The following is a 25314-nucleotide window of genomic DNA, read 5'->3' as shown; positions in this document are numbered from 1 at the left end:
CAGATAGTTGTAGATATGCGGCATCATTTCTGACGGCTCTGTTCTGTTCCATTGATCTATGTCTCTGTTGTGGTACCAGTACCATGCTGTTTTGGTTACTGTAGCCTTGTAGTATAGTTTGAAGTCAGGTAGCGTGATGCCTCCAGCTTTGTTCTTTTGGCTTAGGATTGACTTGGCGATGCGGGCTCTTTTTTGGTTCCATATGAACTTTAAAGTAGTTTTTTCCAATTCTGTGAAGAAAGTCATTGGTAGCTTGATGGGGATGGCATTGAATCTATAAATTACCTTGGGCAGTATGGCCATTTTCACGATATTGATTCTTCCAACCCATGAGCATGGAATGTTCTTCCTTTTGTTTGTATCCTCTTTTATTTCATTGAGCAGTGGTTTGTAGTTCTCCTTGAAGAGGTCCTTCACATCCCTTGCAAGTTGGATTCCTAGGTATTTTATTCTCTTTGAAGCAATTGTGAATGGGAGTTCACTCATGATTTGGCTCTCTGTTTGTCTGTGATTGCTGTACAAGAATGCTTGTGATTTTTGTACATTGATTTTGTATCCTGAGACTTTGCTGAAGTTGCTAATCACCTTAAGGAGATTTGGGGCTGAGACAGTGGGGTTTTCTAGATATACAATCATGTCATCTGCAAACAGGGACAATTTGACTTTCTCTTTTCCTAATTGAATACCCTTTATTTCCTTCTCCTGCCTGATTGCTCTGGCCAGAACTTCCAGCACTATGTTGAATAGGAGTGGTGAGAGAGGGCATCCCTGTCTTGTGCCAGTTTTCAGAGGGAATGCTTCCAGTTTTTGCCCATTCAGTATGATATTGGCTGTGGGTTTGTCATAGATAGCTCTTATTATTTTCAGATACGTCCCATCAATACCTAATTTATTAAGAGTTTTTAGCATGAAGGGTTGTTGAATTTTGTCAAAGGCCTTTTCTGCATCTATTGAGATAATCATGTGGTTTTTGTCTTTGGTTCTGTTTATATGCTGGATTACATTTATTGATTTGCGTATGTTGAACCAGCCTTGCATCCCAGGGATGAAGTCCACTTGATCATGGTGGATAAGCTTTTTGATGTGCTGCTGGATTCAGTTTGCCAGTATTTTATTGAGGATTTTTGCATCAATGTTCATCAAGGATATTGGTCTGAAATTCTCTTTTTTGGTTATGTCTCTGCCAGGCTTTGGTATCAGGACGATGCTGGCTTCATAAAATGTGTTAGGGAGGATTCCCTCTTTTTCTATGGATTGGAATAGTTTCAGAAGGAATGGTACCACTTCCTCCTTGTACCTCTGGTAGAATTCAGCTGTGAATCCATCAGGTCCTGGACTCTTTTTGGTTGGTAAGCTATTGATTATTGCCACAATTTCAGAGCCTGTTATTGGTCTATTCAGAGATTCAACTTCTTCCTGATTTAGTCTTGGGAGGGTGTATTTGTCGAGGAATTTATCTATTTCTTCTAGATTTTCTAGTTTATTTGCATAGAGGTGTTTGTAGTATTCTCTGATGGTAGATTGTATTTCTGTGGGATCGGTGGTGATGTCCCCTTTTTCGTTTTTTATTGCATCTATTTGATTCTTCTCTCTTTTCTTCTTTATTAGTCTTGCTAGCGGTCTATCAATTCTGTTGATCTTTTCAAAAAACCAACTGCTGGATTCATTAATTTTTTGAAGGGTTTTTTGTGTCTCTATTTCCTTCAGTTCTGCTCTGATTTTAGTTATTTCTTGCCTTCTGCTAGCTTTTGAATGTGTTTGCTCTTGCTTTTCTAGTTCTTTTAATTGTGATGTTAGGGTGTCAATTTTGGATCTTTCCTGCTTTCTCTTGTGGGCATTTAGTGCTATAAATTTCCCTCTACACACTGCTTTGAACGTGTCCCAGAGATTCTGGTATGTTGTGTCTTTGTTCTCGTTAGTTTCAAAGAACATCTTTATTTCTGCCTTCATTTCATTATGTACCCAATAGTCATTCAGGAGCAGGTTGTTCAGTTTCCATGTAGTTGAGCGGTTTTGAGTGAGTTTCTTAATCTGGAGTTCTAGTTTGATTGCACTGTGGTCTGAGAGACAGTTTGTTATAATTTCTGTTCTTTTACATTTGCTGAGGAGAGCTTTACTTCCAACTATGTGGTCAATTTTCGAATAGGTGTGGTGTGGTGCTGAAAAAAATGTATATTCTGTTGATCTGGGGTGGAGAGTTCTGTAGATGTCTATTAGGTCCACTTTATGTAGAGCTGAGTTCAATTCCTGGATATCCTTGTTAACTTTCTCTCTCGTTGATCTGTCTAATGTTGACAGTGGGGTGTTAAAATCTCCCATTACTATTGTGTGGGAGTTTAAGTCCCTTTGTAGGTCACTGAGGACTTGCTTTATGAATCTGGGTGCTCCTGTGTTGGGTGCATATATATTTAGGATAGTTAGCTCTTCTTGTTGAATTGATCCCTTTACCATTATATAATGGCCTTCTTTGTCTCTTTTGATCTTTGTTGGTTTAAAGACTATTTTATCAGAGACTAGGATTGCAACCCCTGCCTTTTTTTGTTTTCCATTTGCTTGGCAGGTCTTCCTCCATCCCTTTATTTTGAGTCTATGTGTGTCTCTGCATGTGAGATGGGTTTCCTGAATACAGCACACTGATGGGTCCTGACTCCTTATCCAGTTTGCCAGTCTGTGTCTTTTAATTGGAGCATTTAGCCCATTTACATTTAACGTTAATATTGTTATGTGTGAATCTGATCCTGTCATTATGATGTTAGTTGGTTATTTTGCTCGTTAGTTGATGCAGTTTCTTCCTAGCCTCAATGGTCTTTACAATTTGGCATGTTTTTGCAGTGGCTGGTACCGGTTGTTCCATGTTTAGTGCTTCCTTCAGGAGCTCTTGTAGGGCAGGTCTGGTGGTGACAAAATCACTCAGCAATTGCTTGTCTGTAAAGTATTTTATTTCTCCTTCACTTATGAAGCTTAGTTTGGCTGAATATGAAATTCTGGGTTGAAAATTCTTTTCTTTAACAATGTTGAATATCGGCCCCCACTCTCTTCTGGCTTGTAGAGTTTCTGCCGAGAGATCAGCTGTTAGTCTGATGGGCTTCCCTTTGTGGGTAACCTGACCTTTCTCTCTGGCTGCCCTTAACATTTTTTCCTTCATTTCAACTTTGGTGAATCTGAGAATTATGTGTCTTGGAGTTGCTGTTCTCGAGGAGTATCTTTGTGGCGTTCTTTGTATTTCCTGTATCTGAATGTTGGCCTGCCTTGCTAGATTGGGGAAGTTCTCCTGGATAATATCTTGCAGAGTGTTTTCCAAATTGGTTCCATTCTCCCCGTCATTTTCAGGTACACCAATCAGACGTAGGTTTGGTCTTTTCACATGGTCCCAAATTTCTTGGAGGCTTTGTTCATTTCTTTTTATTCTTTTTTCTCTAAACTTCCCTTCTCGCTTCATTTCATTCATTTCATCTTCCATCAGCGATACCCTTTCTTCCAGTTGATCGCATCTGCTACCGAGGCTTCTGCAATCTTCGCGTAGTTCTCGAAACTTTGCTTTCAGCTCCATCAGGTCCTTTAAGCCCTTCTCTCCATTGGTTATTCTAGTTATCCATTCTTCTAATTTTTTTTCAAAGTTTTTAACTTCTTTGCTATTGTTTTGAATTTCCTCCCGTAGCTCAGAGTAGTTTGTTCGTCTGAAGCCTTCTTCTCTCAAGTCATCAAAGTCATCCTCCATCCAGCTTTGTTCCGTTGCTGGTGAGGAACTGCATTCCTTTAGAGGAGGAGAGGTGCTCTGCTTTTTAGAGTTTCCAGTTTTTCTGCTCTGTTTTTTCCCCATCTTTGTGGTTTTATCTACTTTTGGTCTTCAATGATGGTGATGTACAGATGGGTTTTTGGTGTGGATGTCCTTTCTGTTTGTTAGTTTTCCTTCTACCAGACAGGACCCTCAGCTGCAGGTCTGTTGGAGTTTACTAGAGGTTCACTCCAGACCCTGTTTGGCTGGGTGTCAGCAGCAGTGGCTGCAGAACAGCGGATTTTCGTTAGACCACAAATTCAGCTGTCTGATAGTTCCTCTGGAAGTTTTGTCTCAGAGGAGTACCCGGCCAAGTAAGGTGTCAGTCTGTCCCTACTGGGGGGGTGCCTCCCAGTTAGGGTGCTCAGGGGTGAGGGACCCACTTTAGGAGGCAGTCTGTCCGTTCTCAGATCTCCAGCTGCGTGCTGGGAGAACCACTACTCTCTTCAAAGCTGTCAGTCAGACAGGGACATTTAAGACTGTGGCGGTTCCTGATAACTTTTTGTTTGTCTGTGCCCTGCCCCCAGAGGTGGAGCCCACAGAGGCAGGCAGGCCTCCTTGAGCTGTGGTGGGCTCCACCCAGTTCGAGCTTCCTGGCTGCTTTGTTTACCTAAGCAAGCCTGGGCAATGGCGGGCGCCCCTCCCCCAGCCTCGCTGCCGCCTTGCAGCTTGATCTCAGACTGCTGTGCTAGCAATCAGCGAGACTCCGTGGGCATAGGACCCTCCGAGCCAGGTGCAGGACACAATCTCCTAGTGTGCCGTTTTCCAGGCCCATTGGAAAAGCGCAGTATTAGGGTGGGACTGACCCGATATTCCAGGTGCCGTCTGTTACCCCTTTCTTTGACTAGGAAAGGGAACTCCCTGACCCCTTGCGCTTCCCGAGTGAGGCAATGCCTCGCCCTGCTTCGGCTCGCGCACGGTGCGCTTCACTCACTGTCCTGCACCCAGTGTTTGGCACTCCCTAGTGAGATGAAACCGGTACCTCAAGCAGAAATGCAGAAATCACCCGTCTTCTGTGTCGCTTAGGCTGGGAGCTGGAGACTGGAGCTGTTCCTATTCGGCCATCTTGGCTCCACCCCCTCTGTGATCATTTTTATCCCAAGGGTAAGTCTTTGGTAGAAACTATGAGCCTTGTTTATTAGCTATTTCTGCCCACTAAAATCTAACTTTCTTGAAAGTTGAAATCCTATCTATGTTGTTGCCTCTGAATATCCAGCACTTTTAACAGGGCTTGGCACTCAATAGTCCCTCACTAAATATTTGCTGAAAGAGTAACTTACTAAATAAATGTAAAAATGATCAGCAAATTTCTTCATTCCTACTTGTCCTTTATCATTAGCCTACAAACTTGATCTAGACTCATTCATCCTAAAACATAAACAAAACAAAACTCAACCCTCGAGCGTGTATCTCCCTTTAGACATAGTCTTAAAACTGGTCTAACCATCTTTGGTCTTATAGCCTTCAAATACATATGCCACAGAATCACCAGAGTGTTCTACCTATGGACATCTTACCACATCTTTCCTCTGCTTAAAACTTTCTGATATTCCTCAGGTGCTTGGTACATTATCTTGCAGAATCATCCTTGTCTATGATGTATGCCTCTCATCTCTTAATATTAGATCAGCTCAAGCTCCTTCATATGGCTGAGTGCTCCCATAACTAGCACCTTCCCTCCTCTCAAGCTTGATCTGCTATCACTCTCCAACTTGCATTTCATTCTTCAGTAATACCCTGACTGCTTGCAATACCTCAGACATACCATGCTTTGTTTCTGTGCCTTCTATTGGGAATGTTTCTCCTCTTGCACTTTCTTCACCTGGTTAATAGTAACTTCCCCTTTAAAGCTAAGTTCAGGAATTATATCTTTGAGGAGTCCTTTCAGAATGACCATTGGTGAAGAGATATGAAGGGTGAATGAACTCTCGCAGATTAGACCAGCTTTCTATAAACTCAATTTTCAGAAGAAAGTCACAAAAAAGAGATTAAGTAGCTCCTCCTTTGATTTACTTTTTTTTTTTTTAAGAGACAGAGTCTAGCTCTGTTATCCAGGCTGGAGTGAGAGCAATAGCGCAGTCATAGCTCGCTGTGGTATTGAACTCCTGGCTTCCTCTTGCCTCAGCCTCTCGAGTAGGTGGGACTACAGGTGTGTGCCACCATGCCTAACTAATTTTTATAAATTCCTTTTTTGTAGAGATGGGGTCTTGTTATATTGCCGAGGCTGGTCTCAAACTCCTGGCCTCAAAAGATCCTCTGGCCTCAGCATCCCAAAATATTGGGATTACGAGTATGAGCCACTGTGCTCGGGTGATTATAATCTTTTCTTACCTCAGAACTATTAAGAAAACTCAATATTTCAGTTTTAATATATTACAGAACTTTGGAAAGGAAAACTCACAGCAAAGATACAGACAGAAAATGTGTGCCATTACATCTATCCAATACACTGACTGCATTATTACCTTATGGCCAAAAATACCTCCAAGTACAAGAATATTAAGCCTGAACCCTTGGCATGTTTATGTTTTTCTTATCCCCAATCTCTTGCTTCCTGATGATGCTATACTTACATGATAGCCAATGCTGTTAAATTATTTTTTAATATAACAACAAAGCTTGGAAATGTTTAGGAAAGCTGCCTTGTTGAGTTTCCCTACCTGGACTGAATACAACCATTGTAGTTTAGTTAAGTGCTGTTGATCACTATTCACTCTCTATTGGTTTATGCTAGAATACAGTCCCTATAATCCACTCAGAATTAGCCCAGTCCATTTGAAACTCTCTCAATCATTTGTGTCTTTGCCTGCAACATTATCTTGTAGAATCATCTTTCTTTTCTAAATCTAATGTAGAGTCTAGTTAGAAGACTATACATTACAGGTGTTCATAAAATATTTGTTGCACTAAACTGAAAAACGAAAATACCACTGTTTCAGATGTGAAAAATAAAAATTCTTTATTTCTGCACAGGCTCTTTCATTAAGCTCCTCACTGAATAATGTCTTCTTTTACTTGCTAATATCTTTCTTACTTTTTCTTACTTTATCATCTATCATATTAGCTTGAGATAAAATCACCTGTAACCTGGTGGGATATTAAAATTGTACAGGATTAAGATTAATTTCTTAAATACTTTAGACCTAATTCCTCCTGACTAAATCCAGGGGGTTATAGCAGAAATCCACAGCAGAAAATAAAATCAGGGCCACTCCACTTACTCACAAAAAGAATCATGATATAGACATATAACTTTACATAATTTATAGATATATTTATTAGTATAAAGTAATACAAACTCAGCAAAGGAGACATTATTTCACTCAAGCAATTATTTTATTCTAATAAATAATTTCAGAATTACATAAAAGTCATAGTTAATAAAAACATAGCAAATAATTAGGATTTAACTTCTATATAGAAATGAACGAGCTCAAATATTAATTTTAGATATTAAAGAAATTTTGTATGGAAACTTTAGAAACATAAAATTTGACCTCATAATAATTCTCACTGGAATGTGTTTAAAGTAGTAACTTTATAGTGCTATTGATAACATTTTGGATATTCAGGTTAGTGAACACCATTTTTTTCCCAATTTTAATAAGATTTTCTAAAACTGCAGCAATGTATTGTTTCTTTAAACTTTGAGTTAAATGTCTTTCTATGACTGCTTGAATAGTTTATATTATTAACATCTAATTGTTTTATAATAATATGTATTATCTTAGAATGTATCATTTTATATATTTTTAAAAATAGAAGAGATCTTACAATAGTACTGCATCACAATAGAGTAGAAAAAGAGCTTAAAAGTCTGTATTATTGATTTCAATATCTAAATTCTGCTGTTATGAGGAAACCTGAGCCACAGGTAAGTTATGCAACTTGCTCAAAGCAAGTTAGATAAAGGTTAGAACTAGAAACAGTATAGATTTCAGATTCAAATCAGATCCTTGCTGACATTTTACATTTTACATCACTTAAAAAAAAGTGATAAAGCCATAATCTGAAAAGATAAAGAAGATAGAAGGAATAATATTTTAAAATATACACAAACCTTAGATTTAGTAGCTTATTAAATTGGACAATTTTTATTAGGTAATGGGAAAAATAGATATATGAACAAAAATGAGAAAGTTTTATAATCAACATTTATGTAACTATATTATAAAGTAAGTTATATTTGGATAACTATGAAATTTTTGATTACACAAAGTGTGAGTCTGATTACTTCTTATATTTTTAACTCCCACATAAAGTAATATCTATGAATAGTTAACCCATTTATGCTGGAGGTTGCAATTTTTTGAATTTTTACATGAGTGGAAAATCAGACCTTAGCAATGACCTTGAGCAGTAGGATATAAATAACTCCCACGTGCTTAGCGTTTCGATAATGGAACAGTAGGTATAAGTGGGTAAATGTCAGATTTTTAAACTCTGAATTCTTAAAGTTAATTCTTAAAGTGAATTCACAGTTTGAAAACTGATAGCTCAGTCAAAGTTTAGAATCTGATGGAAGAAATCTTACAGCATACATATGCCTTTAGAGTTTATGTAGTTTTTTATAAAATAATGCTACATTATTTTTGCTGTGGATAGTTCTAAAACTCATTACAGGGTTTCACAAACTCACAAGAAAAGCTATTTATAGAAATTTTGAGCAGAGAAACTTTATTAATATAGAGTGAGCTGATAATTTCCTAATGTTAAAATGAGAAGTTACAAGTTTTTGTTTGTTGGTTCCATTTGTCTTGATTTTGGACCTCGTTTTAAAATGGGGTTGGCAACAGTTTGACCCTGTATTTTTTTAGCAGAGCTAAAAAAGCTTGAGGTTATCACTGAAAAACTTAGGATAACGTGGCAGGACGCAAGCAATAAAGAGAAAAATTGAGTATAGAGGTAAAATAGAAGAAATATACAAAAATAGAGAAAATGAAGCTGTGTTACATTAGTGGTGGAATAGAATAAATTCTGCATCAGTCCTATAAGTTACTAATTCTGATACAACACTTAAAAAATCAGCAGGTAGTATATGCAGACAGTAATTTTTCTAAATAAACTTGTTGTAAAATCAAATTTTGGATTAGAAACCTGAAAGAAGTTATTATACACTACACTACAGTTTCCTCTAAGACATTTTTCACCTAATGGGACGACATAATTATCAAAAGTCCCTCAATAAAATACCCAAGAGTTTCTTAATTTGCAGATTTTTCTGGAAGTGAGAAATGTATGCAAGACAGGTCCTGAAATACAAATTACATGGAGATAACAAGAAGATCAGTATCATGAGATCATCTGCCTTAGGAAATCCCACACAGAAAAGGTTTTCATTGATCAAACAGAACTTAAGAATAGTTGAATCTGGGTAATCAGTCATCATACTATTCACTAATATACATATTTATAGAAGACCCACACAGAGAGCTCATTAATCAAGTGATTCTACAAATTAGCTGAGACCACGATATCCAGGTCATCAAATATGAATCACCATTCAAGTAATAAGGGTGCCGACAACTTTGTCCTTAATTGAGACTTTTGCAAACATCCTCATTACTACTACCTAGTAATGAGGAAAAGTAAAAAGGAATTCAACAAGGATGAAGTCTCCATACACAGTCTTATAGCCATAGAATCTGCTTGTTGTAAAGGGCTCCACTTTCCTAGATGTGTAAGAAGGATGAAACGCAGCAAGAGATCCAAGCTCGTGGTGAATGGTGAGCTGAAGTGAGATACTGAAAACAGGATGGTGACAGAAATGACACAAGGGCATACAGGAGCCCAACTTCAACAAATGCTGCACAGGAATGCTGGGAAACAGCAGCAGATGGACCATATGGACACACATCCATCAGGAGGAAGTGGGTGACTCTGAACAATGGTGCTGGATGGGTTATGAGGTAGAGAGGCATTGTGGCATACAGCGACAGGTCCTGCAAACTGTGGCTACAGCCACAAACCAAAGGACGGTCTTCACATGTATACAGTGTGGAAAGAACTGCTACACATCACTGACTCTAGGCACACCCACATCCCTGGCGAGGAGTGCAGTTTGTACTGTTAACTGCTAATTTAGAGCTGATGATGATAGCTTAAATTAATGGAAGTAGCTGTTTTACTGGAAATTGATTAAAAATGGAAATGACTATTTCAACAATTTTTGGCCTAAAGAATTGTATATTTTGAAAACACCAGTTAGTTGTAAGAAGAAAACTTTTTTTCTTAGTATAGGATGGGCAGTTGTTACCACAGTGCTTCCATGATGGTAATTATGCTTTATTAGGACTCCCATTTGCTTTTTTTTTTTTTTTTTTAAAGCAAAGTCTCACTCTGTCACCCAGGCTGGAGTGCAGAGGCACAATCTCGGTTCACTGCAATCTCCACCCACCGGGTTCAAGTGATTCTCATGCCTCAGCCTCCCGAGTTGCTGGGATTACAGGTGTGTACCACCATGCCCAGCTAATTTTTGTATTTTTAGTGGAGACAGGGTTTCACCATGTCAGTCAGGCTAGTCTTGGACTCCTGACCTCAAGGGATCTGCCTGCCTCAGCCTCCCAAAGTGCTGGGATTACAGGTGTGAGCCACCACTCCCAGACTCCCATTTGCTTTTAAACTATTAGTAACTCTCCATGACACTGAGTTTGCTGCTGAGTTTCCTGACATAGCATCAGAGATAATATTTGGTTTTAAACACTGAACAAAATTAGAAAGCTGCTCCAAAGGTCAACACTAGGGTGTCAACACATTGCCTTGGAGAAAGAAAACAATGAACTCTGGAAGCTTTTTAAAAAGAAGAGTTGTAAAACAACGCAAGTCTCTTAGGATGATTATGAGCTTGGGAAGAAAATGTGGTTAGAGCTAAATGTTGAAGGTTTTTAAGAAAAAGGAAATAAAAGAACTTTTAGATTTAAAAAATGTATTTATATTGGGTCTCACTTTTTTCCTGGGTTTCACTGAGTTTTTTTTTTTTTTTTAGGTAAAACATGCATATATGTTGGGTTTCACTAATTTTTCTTGATAGTTATTGTATTAAGTAAGATAAATGGGCCTACATTATAGCATAACAAGATTCATATAAAGGGCAGGAAACAGCATTTTGACTCTGATGCATTCAAATCTCTTGAACATGGCTAGTTCAAAAAGAGAAGCACATATACCCAAAGGACTATAAATCATGCTGCTATAAAGACACATGCACACATGCACACGTATGTTTATTGCGGCACTATTCACAATAGCAAAGAGTTGGAACCAACCCAAATGTCCAACAACGATAGACTGGATTAAGAAAATGTGGCACATATACACCATGGAATACTATGCAGCCATAAAAAATGATGAGTTCATGTCCTTTGTAGGGACATGGATGAAACTGGAAAACATTCTCAGTAAAGCTATCGCAAGGACAAAAAACCAAACACCGCATGTTCTCACTCATAGGTGGGAATTGAACTATGAGAACTCATGGACACAGGAAGGGGAACACCACACTCCGGGGACTGTTGTGGGGTGGGGGGAGGGGGGGGGACAGCATTAGGAGATACGCCTAATGCTAAATGACGAGTTAATGGGTACAGCAAAACAACACGGCACATGGATACATATGTAACAAACCTGCACATTGTGCACATGTACCCTAAAACCTAAAGTATAATAAAAAAAAAAAAAAAAGAGAAGCACATGGAACTCAGATAAACAGAAGGGATTCAATAAATATTTGCTGAATGAAGAAAAAGCCTAGACACAATTCAAAAGTATTACACAGACTGGGGCCATGATTTCTCACTGGAAACTAATAATAAGAAGAGCTGAAGGAAAATGGGCCTTTAAATCCTGGCTTTCTAAGGTGCTCCAGACTGAGGAACCATTAATCTCTGACTACTTTTGCTTTCTTTTATCTTTGAGAATAGCTGGCCTGTCTGCCTTTTCCCATTCAAAGAGGCCAGAAAGAAAAACTTTGTTGTTAGTTTACCTCATTTCTTCCTTTGACCAGGTCACCACAGTGTTTAATCCCCTCCTCCAGCAACTCCATGTTTCTTTACATTGGAGAGGGACACAGAAGCTGTCCCTGCCAGGTTAGTCCTTGGGGATGGGGCAGAATGTGCACTGCCCTGGTATGGGAGGCATGTGACATGGTATTCAAGGAATCATGGACCACCATAAAACAATGTAAGTCTAGGTGCTGGTGTTAGATGCACTATAGCCGAGGCAGCCAGCAGCAACTGGTAGAGCATGTGCTCGCATGCAGAAGTATGTATGGGGGTATGCCTTTAAGAATATGTCAAAAAGTGTGGTGTCTCACTGATCACAATGTTGTCTACAGAAAAGAGAAGGTTGAAAAGTATGTGTGTGGAAGACACACAATTTTGTAGATATGACATGGTTTTGTAGATAGGATACAGTTTTGGTCAGATTATTTAACTGATAGTACTTGTGAGTTCTTGGATGTTAGTTATAGGATGTTAGATATGGGTAAATTTGGGTTTCAACAGAGCTGGACAATAAACACATTCCCTACCAAGCTACTGAGAGCCACAGCAATTCTAAAGTAAAAATAAGACAGCATAATTATTCAAATATAGGGTGTTTCTTGAGGACCACGCACTGATAAATGGAGATATTCCCACACAAACAGATCATCAGCATAATAAATAATTTAAAATCATTTAAGACCATTTTATGTACCACTTGTCCCAGTAAAAATGATGGTGCCTAGGCAATCTTTCAAAGTGTCTTCTAGTCTTAAAGATTTCTGATATCATTCAATATTAAAAGGGTTAGTCTCCAAAAGGCTGTCTGGGTCTTACGGAGAACACAAATGAGTCCTAATGGGCCATGGCTATGACATTTTTGGCCAGATCCACACCAGTAAAATTAAGCAGAAACTTAAATAATGTATCTATTAAGGAAATAAACCAAAGCACTTTGGGTTAAACCATCAACTGGACATTTGTTTTGATCTCAATATGATGCTGAATTTCTCTACTACTTGTTGTATATAGACTCAATGTAACTATAAATACAAATACTATCTCAATTTATGAAATCCCAGAGGCAAGATGAAACCCATATGATTTGAATTGGAGAACTGTTTTCTAAGAACTGATATTATTATTTCATTTTATGAAAAATAAATTACAAACTACAAGGTAACACTGACAGGAATTCTGTTTATACATTAATGTTTACATAGATTAATAGCAATGATCCTGAACCAATACTTAGTACAGTTGGATGCCAAATTCAGGTGAGAAGGACTACTTATTAAAACCCTTCTCATGATCACGTTCCTTGGCAGATGAACTGCATATAGTGAGGTGCTGGTATTCCCCTAATTTTATTTAGTTATTTAAAGATTCAGTTTCTCCAGTGGACAATGAACAAGTTTTCTTGGTCTTGCTCTAGGGAAGAATGTGAAAATTCATATGAAACATTTAGCTTAGCTTAAAGAGCTAATGAATCCAAAACACAAAGATAATGCTTCCTGAATCAGTGGGAAAGCTAAATGGCATATCTATTTATTTGGCTAAAAAAAAAGAATATTTTTATCTAATATGACTGGTATCAATGATTCATAAAACTACTTCAGTTCAAATTTTAGCTTCAGTGCAAAGAGTGAGATGAATAGTCCTACTAAATAAAATTATTGACACAGCTATCTACCTTTCCACTGTAAAAAATAATGACTGACTACCTCTAGCAGAGTTAGGTCAGTGTGCTTAGTTATATAAATAGAGAGTACACTTTAATAGCATCAGCTGTTCTATTCAAACAGAAAGGAAAAAGTCAGCAGAGCTGACTGGCAAGTTGTGATCTACAGCCATTTTTACTTCCTAAATTGACCCCATGTCTCCTTGACCTGAGCATTTCCAAATCTTTTATTCTAAAACATGAATACAACTTTACAAGACTTTATTGTATTAACACTACCTTTAGAATTAAAGCTTATGGTGATACTATTAGGTAAGTAATCTTTTCAGATGAGGTTTAATTAATTTATGGATCATTGCTCCCAATTTATATTTCTTTTCCTTTAATATTTCTGTTTCAAATATCCTACTGTTACTGCTGTTTGTCAGAATATCTTCTAGACAACTGGTCTATAGAGACTGTAGTTATATACAATGAATTACAAAAACAACATAAAACTGCAAATGCAACTGATACAAAAGTAATACTTCTAAAACAGTGATGTGGCCAAAGGAGGTGACCTAACTGCAAATGTGTGTTCAGTATGTGTGTGCAGGGGCACTGAGAAGATGTCTGTAGAAACACTACCAATGACTCATACATGTAGCTAAAAGAACCTTGGCAACCAAAGTGAATGGAGGTCAAGAATACCTTTGGAATGTACACAAAAAACTAGGATAAAAAGGCGGCCAAATAGAAAATTCTACTGATACTTATTTGAGACGACTAAAAGTTAAAAAGTTATTTTTATACTGTATCCTTGAATATAAATTGTTTTCTAGATGGGTTTTATGAATGTACCCAATGTGTATACATTTTATATTACTTTTTAACTGACAAATTTACAATTTGTTATGTTCCTATAACTAGTAACTCATTATTAGTTGTCATTACTGCAGTGTGCTAGAATATGCTACATGTCTACAGTTCAAAATATATAAAATAATATGTACGAAAAATGACAAAAGTAACATATCGTTGAAATAATTATGTACTATAAAAATATTTTTTACTCATAAATAAAATATTTTTGTACTTTAGGATAGGCCTACTTCCTAAACTTATTAGTTATTTGAAGCACTTTTTTTTCCTATATATATATGAAGCTCTGAGTTAGGATTTTCCATTTCTGGTTAAATCATACCTTTCACATCTTCATCCTCAATTGTTGTATTTGAACTCTCAGTTGACTCCTGATGAGAAGAAAACACATTTTTAGGTTGCACGCAACGAATAGCTTGATTTCCTCCTTAAAAATTGGCTAGTGACATACATATCATGCAAAATTCTTCAGCAGGCTATGTGCATATGCTGACATGCAAATGGACAAACACATTAAGTGGTTTTTAACAGAAATAAAATGTCTGATGCCGCAAACATTTCAAACAGGGAGTACTCTGGTTGCCTAATCTCCGAAGCTGTATAAATCCAGGTGATTTGTAGAAGCAGCGGAAGTATGCAGTTTATTTTAAAAACTGTGTAAGGATGTGTTTGGTGTTACAGTGCCCTATAAGGTTTGCTTTTTCTGTGTGTTTACAAGCAATTGAATATGTTAGCTGAATGAATTTGAAACTTAAAATAGAAAAAATTTTTATTCCCAATTAATTAATCAATAAAGAGTACCTTCTTTGTGTCAGGCACTATGTTAAGGCCTGTATGCCTTACACCTTTACAGGGAGAGAAAGCATTTCACCACATCATTTAATGAAGAAGCTAAGGGGGTTAAGCCGAGATATGCTGAAAGTACTTTTGAGAAGAATTTTCATGTTTGTCCTCAACACAATGGAATTATAATGAATAATTTACTTTCAAGGACAATTAGACTTTTTTCATTCTTTTCAAAATTAGCAACTGGCTGTTATTGATAAGAAACCTACTTCCATAATAAAAAGACAAAGCTCTTTCTTTGTAAAACTACAAATTAAGTGGAAGATTGTTAAGCACACTTAAAAGTACACTGTAACTGCCAGAATTAAGATACATTTCTTAAAATGGTGTGATAAATCTGTTCATTAATAATGTACGAATAAAATATTTTCTAGCAAATAAATTTTATAATATTCATAAGAAAGACATAGTTTTCTACTTGGAATGATTAAACACTAGAGCCAAAAATAACTGGAAACAAACTTCCAATCAATAGCTCAGTAATGGAAAACAGATTCTGGAAAATAATGTAAACACCAGCCAGTGTCATTTCAATATTCAAAAAAGTGATAATTTATATAAATATCATATACAATATTTAAACCAAGGGAACTAATTAAAGGTGTACCCAGAGTCTCCATACACACAAAACCAAAGAAAGGAATCTTCATGCATTTCTTAATGTGACCTAGTATTCAAATGTAAGCTGAAAATGGAGGTAAACCCATGCACTGCAAAATTAAACTAATTCATGTAAGCAAGAAATATCATGCAGCAACTCTTACAAATGATATAGCTAGAACTACTGAAGTGTCCATTCCAGCTGTTACGCTCGGCGTTTCATTGGCTAATGCTATTAAAAAAATTGTTCTCATATGTAATGGTCCTGACTACCTCAAGGCTTTTCGGGACTTAGACCATTTGCAGTGTCCTGACTATAAAATAAATCTCATATTAAAGAACATAACACTTCATGTTTTTTACTTTAACGGTTTTAATATTGATCAATTAAATGTTGAACCAGAGAGGAAATATATTTTCTAAGTCTTAAGATAAAATGTGCTTTCTAAGTCTTAAACATCATTGATATGGAGAAGATGCATGACTATATCTAATATTTGAGAAAAGTTTAGTATTTTTTTCTTCCCTTAGAGACATAATAATATATGAAAAGTAATAAATTGGACACATGGAATACATTCAGAAAAGGTCTTTCATCCTATAGACATGTATGCTAGTGCTGTTATTTAGTTAACATGCTATACAAATAATTTACAATGTATAGGAAACATTTAGTCTTCTTTCAGCCTAAGTAGTTAAACCCCGTTACTGGAATATATATTACTCAATAACAAACATATTTCACAAAAAGTGAAACTCCTTGATTCGCCTCAAATTCATGCCAAACAACAACAACAATAACAACAACATCATCACCAACAAGGAATTAAGAAACAAAAAACCAAAAAAAAAAAAAAAGACCACCACTCTGACAACAGAATAGAACTCAAAAGTAACACTAAATAAAAAAAAAACTATAAAGTCAAGTTGATATTTCTGAAGACAATGGAATGATATTGCCAGAAATTCTACAATATCATGCACAACATATCTATAGTACAAAGCACAAAGTCATGGGGAAAAAAATGACCAGATGGAATTGCTTAAGACACACAGTCATCTTGACATAAAGACTTCATTCATGTTTAGCCTGACTTTTATTGACTCGTGGTAACATTAGTTTCTCTTTCAAGATGTCATTCATTTTTATTTGCAAGAAGTATGTCCATAGTTCTAGACAAATTAGGCCCAAAAGGAAGTGTGGTAGAAAATGGTTAGAATTTTCTTTCCTATTTTTAGATAATGAATTAATTTTTTTGAATATTTGATGAGATGTATAGTCTTGTTAAAGCAAGATGATGTTGATTCTTTCTGAATACCTTGTTTCCATCAGGGTTGTGGATTACAGTAGTTTGGGGCTCCTGAGTGAGAACAAAATAGAGAAAGAAACAGTTCGCATTGGTAAGTACATTCTTTCTAGTGTGAAGGACAGAGCAGAGTGAGCCAGCTGACAAAATGAAATAGTGACAAGAGCTAAAGCGATGTTAACTGCTGTCAGAGTTGCAGCTGACAATCTCTCTGATGAAAGATCTCCCTGGCGCGCCCATGAGATAGGAACCTCCCTACCCAGAAGCAGCATGCAAAAGACCTTATTCTTGATCAGCATTCAAACAAGGCTTTGATATTTAGAGATTTGAAGAGGCACTCACTGTTTCACTTAATCCTATGCTTTCCTTTCTTCTTTAATGAGTGACCTGCGAACGTCTGTCCCATAGAGAACTGGCCAAGGACACTGGAGCTAAAACTCTGAGATGATTTCAAATTCTCAGAGAAGATATTTTTCGGTTATATTGGTTTGAAACTTGATTATGGTATCATTAATTAATATGTAACTGAATACCCTTATAAAATCTAGAGCCATTGGACAACACTTAAAAAAAGACTATACGAAAGAATCCACTTCAAAAGACCATAAAAAAATTTTAAGGAACATTTAAAAAGTTTACTTAAAAGGTTCTAGAACTAATCATGTAATCACTATAATTTGAGGCATACTGCTATTAAATCCTGTATTAATTCATATCTAAAAAAACTTCTACTTTATGGACTATATATACATGATATTTGGCTGTAAAGTCATGCTTTTTTATGAAGAAAGTATTGGTTTTTCTATTGTTTTCTATCAGAAAGCAAAGAAATATTCCCAAGTGGAGAATAACATTCAAATAACTGATGTAAAAAAAGATTCAATATGCATACATCAGTGACATGCTTGGCACTTTCATTATGTGACATCTTGGCAATGGAGAGGTACTGCAACCCACTGGGAGTTCTCAACCGTGCACACTCCCCCACCACTATGGTTTACACTGCTGCAATATTGAGAGACATAGCCATTGCTTCCATTCTCCCTTTCCCTTGGCTACAGCTGTGATCAATTTTTTTTTTTTTTTTTTTTTTTTGAGACGGAGTCTCGCTCTGTCACCCAGGCTGGAGTGCAGTGGCGCGATCTCGGCTCACTGCAAGCTCCGCCTCCCAGGTTCACGCCATTCTCCTGCCTCAGCCTTTCCGAGTAGCTGGGACTACAGGCGCCGGCCACCACGCCCCGGCCACCACGCCCGGCTAATTTTTTGTACTTTTAGTAGAGACGGGGTTTCACCGTGGTCTCGATCTCCTGACCTCGTGATCCGCCCACCTCGGCCTCCCAAAGTGCTGGGATTACAAACGTGAGCCACCGCACCCAGCCAACATTGTTTTTTACTAGTAGATAACCTGCTATCTTGATGTGTCAAATGGAGCCTCATGGTTAACTCAAGTGAAATGATTCCCTAACATTTTTAAATTTATTTAGAATAACAGTAAGAGAACAGCAAATAATTGAAAAACATTTCTGAAAATCATAAATCAAAATATGAAATAGTTTAGGGAAAATGTTATGGAACTCAGAGAGCACTGAATGACAATATTCAAATTCTGAATTTTAACATAATACCATCTCAAAGTGTTAGACTAATTTAGTTGTTAATTGTGTGGATTTGATTGAGATAGACATAACTGGTTTCCACTGATAATTCAAAGCTCTATTCTTTGCAATTTCATTCTTTGGATTAAAGTGAAACAGTGAAAATTTAATTGAAAACATAATAAACGGAAAGCTCTAAATTATCCAGTGCCTCTTTATCTCAGAAAGTGAAGTCTTACAAAGCCCTGTTGTATTTTAATAAGAGGGAAACGAGAACTCTGAATAAGGTCTACTTTTATGTTGTCTAGCAACAATCCCATTAGCTCTCCTTGATGTCAGCATTTGCATCATGAAAAGAAGAAACCATTGTTTGCATAATCTAGAACTATCATCATCAGAAGAGCTAAGAGCAACCAAAGCGCTGTATTTTGAATGCAGCATGCAATAATTCCAACTACAGAGACCACAGCTATCAGTACAATGTTCAACAATGAAATGAGATAATCTCATGTTAGAACACACTGCTTGACAACTAACTTAACCAAAAAAAAAAACCCAAAAGAAATGAACTTTGTCATATCGTAGAAAGCAAAAAAAAAAAAAAAACACAAAAAAACCCAACACCCAACGAAATAAAATATTTATATATATGTATCTATATAGTGAAAGCAAATGAGAGAAATCACAAAAAAAAAAAAAAATGTAAAGAACTTAAGAAGGGTTACAAAGAGTCCAGGTATACCAGCGCCGGGGTAGGAATATTTTCTTTGGGGCTGGTTACCACGTTGGCTTTGTTGTTTATCTGTGGGTATGCAGAAAATAGAAACAGAAATGCCTTAAACCCCTTGGTAGCCAATGTCTCTAGACGCAGCATGTCTACATGGAGATGTAGACATGAAGATAAAGAGCCACTAAAGATGAACGTGAAAGACATGGTGATGACTGACAGGAATGATGATCGCTAGTCTCCGATGGTCACATACAGGCTGGACCATGTCCGTGATGGTGCAACGAGAAAACAGACGTGTCTGCTGTTGCTATGCCACCTTAGCAAACAAAGAGCTGCTACAATGGAGCTCCAATCAGGTTTCAGAGTATGAAATGAATATAACCGTTCTCATACTCTTCAAGTTGGATTCTGTTTCCAAGCTTCCAATTGTTCACAGTTATAAATATATTTCTTTCTTCCCTCATTTTATTCTTGAGCCTGAAGTCACACATAGACCATCTTTCTCTGGGGATCCAGCATTACTTTGCTTAGGAGCAATTAAATTATGCAATTAAAATTTAGATCTTCTGAGAAAATGCTGATGTCACAATAGCTTTTAAAAATGACAAGTGTAGATCTCCTTTAAAAATTACATCTTCAATTATTAGTGGGGAAATCAAACTTTTTATGTTGAATGTAAAAGGACTTCAATTTTTACAGTTGTGTAAGAGGAAAATACTACATTTTCTGTCAATGTGCTACTGCTATCACTGCAGAATATATTTGGTAATATCATTCCTTTGCTTTAACATAACTGGATTTGACTTTAAAGAATGTATCATTACCACTGTGGAAGCTGTGTGGTAAAAGCAACTTGGAGGGTCAATAAGTGTTCTAACAGTCCACAGAGAAGACTCTTTGTAGACATGTGGCAACCAGAAACTACAACTGAGTGGGCGCACTAAGAATCAAGGACTAAAAAATAATAATCAACATTCTTTTAAACTCATGTGTGACAACTTACATTATGGTTCTCAAACAAAAATGTAAGGTAACGTTCATTTTCTTACACTATATTATCTAGGTATTTTATTTATTATTTTCTAAAGGAATATACCTCCATGATTTTAATATAAAGATACATAAGGATATAAAGAGAAACATATACTATATAAAATAAATGAGTATCAAATGAGCATTTCAAGTGGTGACACCAGTTTAATTGTTCGGGTTTTCTGGAAATCTATACCTGATAACTATATATCCTGTCAAAACTAGTATTGAGAGGAAGATAGAAAGTAACATAAATTAATTTAAATATGTAACATTTTTCCTTTCTTCTTATTCTCTTTTGTCTGATTACCGGTATCATTATTTTTACAACAAGTTGTGACACTGTGCTGCTTGACCCGCAGGAAAGGATGAGAAAACTTCTAAACTTTCCTTTACTGGAAAATTCTATAAATGTTATCATCAATCTATATTCTGCAGACAGTTGAAACCTTTTCTTTCCTTTAAATCAAAGTGCACAGAATTTAACATGATATTTGTGCAAGAGCCAAAGAGATAAGAGGTAAAAAGTCTATTAAAGAGGGATCAAAATTCAGTATTTATGTTAGTTCAGGGTACGTGAGTAAAGGGGAGGGATGCACACACGAATAATTTCCTATTCGGGAAACGTGCTGGGCAAAACATAGCTGGCTTCCTGTCAAATGAACAGGGGCACTTATGGTTAAAGCACCACATGTATTTAATATGCTATATTTAGTTTATATCAATGAATGCAAATGAAAGAAATATTCTGAGATACTTTTATTTCTATTTTGAAATATGATACTTGACTTTTTTTCTAGGATGTGGTTGCCAAGAACTGCTTTATTTTAGTGAAAATGTCCCACTTGCACACCTGTGCACACAAACTTAATCTGTACAAGTGCACATTCCCCCCCCCACACACCTATACACATTCACATACAGATACACAGCATACACACACCATCATCTCTTCCAGATGAAGGCTATTCTGTCTGGGTGAGCCATTCTTTATTGTTAGGTATGGGAAACATGAGTTAAATGAATATGTGCCTCAGCCACACTTTTGGTCATGTTTAATATGCAGTTAAAGCTTTTTTGTAATGTAAAGACTAACTAAATGATTTTTTTCCTATGGAAAATCTTTTGCGGGTATTTATAATATTAATTTATTGAAAAATAATAGAATTTCTAAGCAAAAGGTGAGAAGACATTCTTTTCAAAGGGTCAAATATAAAGTATGGGTTCAACCACAAATGTCTTTTTTTTTTTGAGACAGAGTTTTACGCTTATTGCTCAGGCTGGAGTGCCATGGCGTGATCTCGGCTCACTGAAACCTCTGCCTTCTGGGTTCAAGCGATTCTCCTGCCTCAGCCTCCCCAGTAGCTGGGACTACAGGTATGGCCACCATGCTCAGCTAATTTCTGTGTTTTTTTTTTTTTAGTAGAGATGGGGTTTTACCATGTTGGCCAGGCTGGTCTCGAACCTGACCTCAGGCGATCCGCCTGTCTCAACTTCTCAAAGTGCTGGGATTACAGGTGTGAGACACCGCTCCTGGCCCATAGATGTCTTTTAAAAATACAAAAACTCTGGCACTTTTGTGTGATATAATTATTTTATGTTAATATAAGCAGGGTGTTTTTCTTTTTCAAAAAATCATGAATCAAATAATTAAATCAGATAATTGTATGATGCACTGAATTACTCTTATGAGGCATGGGCAAGATATTCCTATTTCTCAGGTGTTAAATTTATTGTTTGAAGGTTAATAAACATATCCTTTAAAAGTACTTAACTAGGATTGGTACATTGTAAGATCACTTTCACACCTTTATAAACTCCATGGTGAATGTATTACGGTGTCCTATAAATCACTCCTATTTTAGCAACCATGAAGAGCATTAAAAAAAAAACATAGTTTTTTGTTTGTTTGTTTTTACTTATCACTATACAGACATTCATTCTGTCACGGTCTTTTTATTTTCAAAGAGAAAATTGACTTTGTAAAAGAGCAAACCTGTTAATGTAACTACGTGTTTAACAAATTCAATTTCAGTGAAAAACAATGTCATATGTAAGAGGAGTACCGTGTTTTGATAGTTGATTAACACTGACCTGTAATGGTCCTACACCCTCTCCACTTACACTATCTTAGGTAAATAAGACTTTTATTCCTAAGTGTGAATTTTCACAGGAGGAGAAATCTGGCAGATAGATCCTCACCATCATCTGAACACTCGAACTGGACTTCCTTTTCTGAATTGACCAGTCAAAGAGAAAGGAAAAGAAAAAAAAATATGACCGGTTGGATTTAGAGTATCAAAGCATGGAGTATAGAATAATTTTGTTTTTAAAGAGGAGTTATAAGTTGAATGGAAGGAAAAAGTTCTGGAAATGCGTTCTATGTAAGGATAGTAATGAAAATAAATATCTCAATAGGCACTGTGAGCTCTCCATCATGAACGGTACAGGAAAGCCCAGGAGAAGAAAATATTTGGAAAATGTAAGATACCACATTTCTACTATTGTAACATTGGGAAAAAGGCAGTCATCAACTATCATTCTTAAAATCTAAATGGAATAAACTAATCAGAATGAAGATAAAATTGCAGGCTGAGGAAAGCAATTGGTAAATGGAAATGGCATCCTAAAGGAAATCACAAATGCATGGTCATCAGTGCTCCAGAAATTTCCAAGTTGCACACAGACAGGTGGTAAAGAAATGACTGAGCATGAACACTTAAAGTGACAAATGATTTTCTATGTTTTCAATATGAACTGACCACCTGACTTTGGGTCAAATTCAAATGTTAGAAAATTAATTAATTCCCAAGAACGTTGAAGTGTTGATGAAGAATGTATGCATCTGTCCTTGGAAGAGAAAGAAAAGGATTAAAGAAATAAAACATTCAGGTGTTACTCTGAAAAGATAACAAACATCATTATGCAACATAAGATTACATTCCAACAAGAGTAAATTCCCTTGAAACAAAATACAATCAGTAGGAAAGAAACTGTATTATTTTGTTTAGAAAGCCAGAAAGTTTTAAAATATCCTGCTGTTATTTTTCTTGCAAGATTTTTCTAATATTTGTTCAGATCATTCATCTTGAATATATCTCAACACCTTATGATAGAAACAAGGAATAATTAAGATCCTTATAAAAACTGCCTAAGCAGATTATTTTAGACATTTGACATTCTATTTTCCATACCCAAATGTGAGTATTTTTCAGGCTATATACTTCAGTGGCCTTCACGTATGCAGCATAATTATTTGGAAAAGCATTTGGTTTTTACAGACTTTTAGGTCACCATGGTAGTTTGGAACTGTAGTAAATCAGAGAGATTAAGACATTTAATTTCTATAGGAACTCTATATTGCATAACAACATTATTTTTTCATGACTATTTCATATATAATCCAATAGAAGAAATACAGCTTTTCTTGGTATAAATGTTAGTCATCTTTGTATATTAAATCATTTGATATTTCAACCTGCAACCTTTATCAGAAACAATAAATAATAGAACTTGCAAAGACTTAGGAATTATATTTAACATTTAAAGATTATCCAGCATCTGAAAGTCAGAAATGGATTAGGGGCATCTGTTTAACTTACCTTTACTCCATCTGGTTTCTTCAACAAACTCTTGGCTGCTGTAAAATGAGAGTAAAATCAGTTTAGTGAGTTATCCATAGAAGCCCACAGCCAGACAACAAAGCAGTCAGGTTATTGTCTCCTTCTACCACCTTTGCTGAGTTATGGCCAACATATGGCAAGTTATCAACGTCACACTGATGAGCGCGAGCTTACAGGACATTGAAATACAGTATCACTTTTCTTGGTTTGCCACAGCAAATTTAGAACTAAAGGGTAGTTCATTGCATATAATTGAATACTTTGCCAGTTGTGTTTATTAGACTTTATTTCACTGTTGGATGTGAAAAGGATACTGGAACTTTAACTGGACTATCCTTTTGTAATCCAGAAAGTTGAATTCAGTCTTTGGACATCAGCTGACAGATTGTATTACATGTTCATTCACACCACATATGGTGACCATGTCAGTTCTGCCATTTAAGCCCCTCTTTCTAGAGGTTGAAAACTCATTTGTAAAATTTGCTCTGGCTAAATAACATCTTCATTACATTTTTGTAGTCAGACAATTTGGTTTTACAAAAAATATTACTATTTAAATAAAATGGCATATTATTGGCCTAGAGCAAATTTTTAAAATGTTTAGCACATGATCTCTAAAAAAATGGCACTATGTATTCTTTCATACATTAAAATCAGAATACAAAGGCTTCATAAACAAAAGCCTTCACAATGAAAAAGTAAAAATCATAAAATTTGAGACAACATAAAACCAGCATAAAATCTTCAACGAAATTAGAGAAATCTTAAAGCATATGGTCTTATGTGAAACTTCATTTTTCTTGGCAGGGAGCTTTTAACATTCCTTCTGTTACTAAACTTCTTGAGTATATTAAAAGGTGAAGTCATCCTTTCAAAAAAATCTACTAAGGAACGTGTATATACACAGTGAACAGATAATATAACTGTCAATGACAATTAGTACACCAAGTGTAGAACATTCACAAATATGCAGGACATGATACACACTTATGCTTTCATTTAATATTAATTACATATACTTATTTAAGTATATCAGAATAGAATTTGGCTTTGAAAGTGGAAATACCTAGCTAGAATAGAACTGCATGAACATGTAATTTCCTGACATTCATTGATTTGGGGCATTATTTCAATATCATATTGGTATATTTTTAAATTTACTTAAAAGATACAAAAATGTTAACTTCATTAATCTTTAGCAACAAAGCTATTAATTTATTATTAATTGAGATTGTAAGAAATAGTTGCCTTAGCTATTATATTGTTTGCCTGGAGCTAAAAAGCA

The 25314-nt window shown here is 36.1% G+C and overlaps 1 protein-coding gene across 40 annotated transcripts in view; it reads right to left on the bottom strand.

The window, feature by feature from the left end:
- The window catches only part of CAMK2D (calcium/calmodulin dependent protein kinase II delta), a 319411-nt gene that overhangs the window by 37540 nt on the left and 256557 nt on the right, over positions 1-25314 (bottom strand). For 6 of the 40 annotated variants that reach the window (XM_055274754.2, XM_055274746.2, XM_055274758.2 and 3 more), the window contains exons 13-16: positions 24009-24046; positions 19387-19446; positions 17062-17103; positions 14619-14667 (exon numbers count right to left, since the gene is read on the bottom strand). In XM_055274754.2, coding sequence (XP_055130729.1) covers positions 14619-14667; positions 17062-17103; positions 19387-19446; positions 24009-24046 — 189 coding nt within the window. Of the gene's footprint in view, positions 1-14618; positions 14668-17061; positions 17104-19386; positions 19447-22608; positions 22642-24008; positions 24047-25314 lie in introns of all 40 variants that reach the window. The other 34 variants (XM_055274770.2, XM_055274752.2, XM_055274771.2 and 31 more) reach the window with 9 other exon arrangements.

This window comes from Symphalangus syndactylus, chromosome 4 (assembly GCF_028878055.3).
Source record: "Symphalangus syndactylus isolate Jambi chromosome 4, NHGRI_mSymSyn1-v2.1_pri, whole genome shotgun sequence".
Lineage (NCBI taxonomy): Eukaryota > Metazoa > Chordata > Mammalia > Primates > Hylobatidae > Symphalangus > Symphalangus syndactylus.
This window is presented reverse-complemented; position numbering and strand designations above follow the sequence as displayed.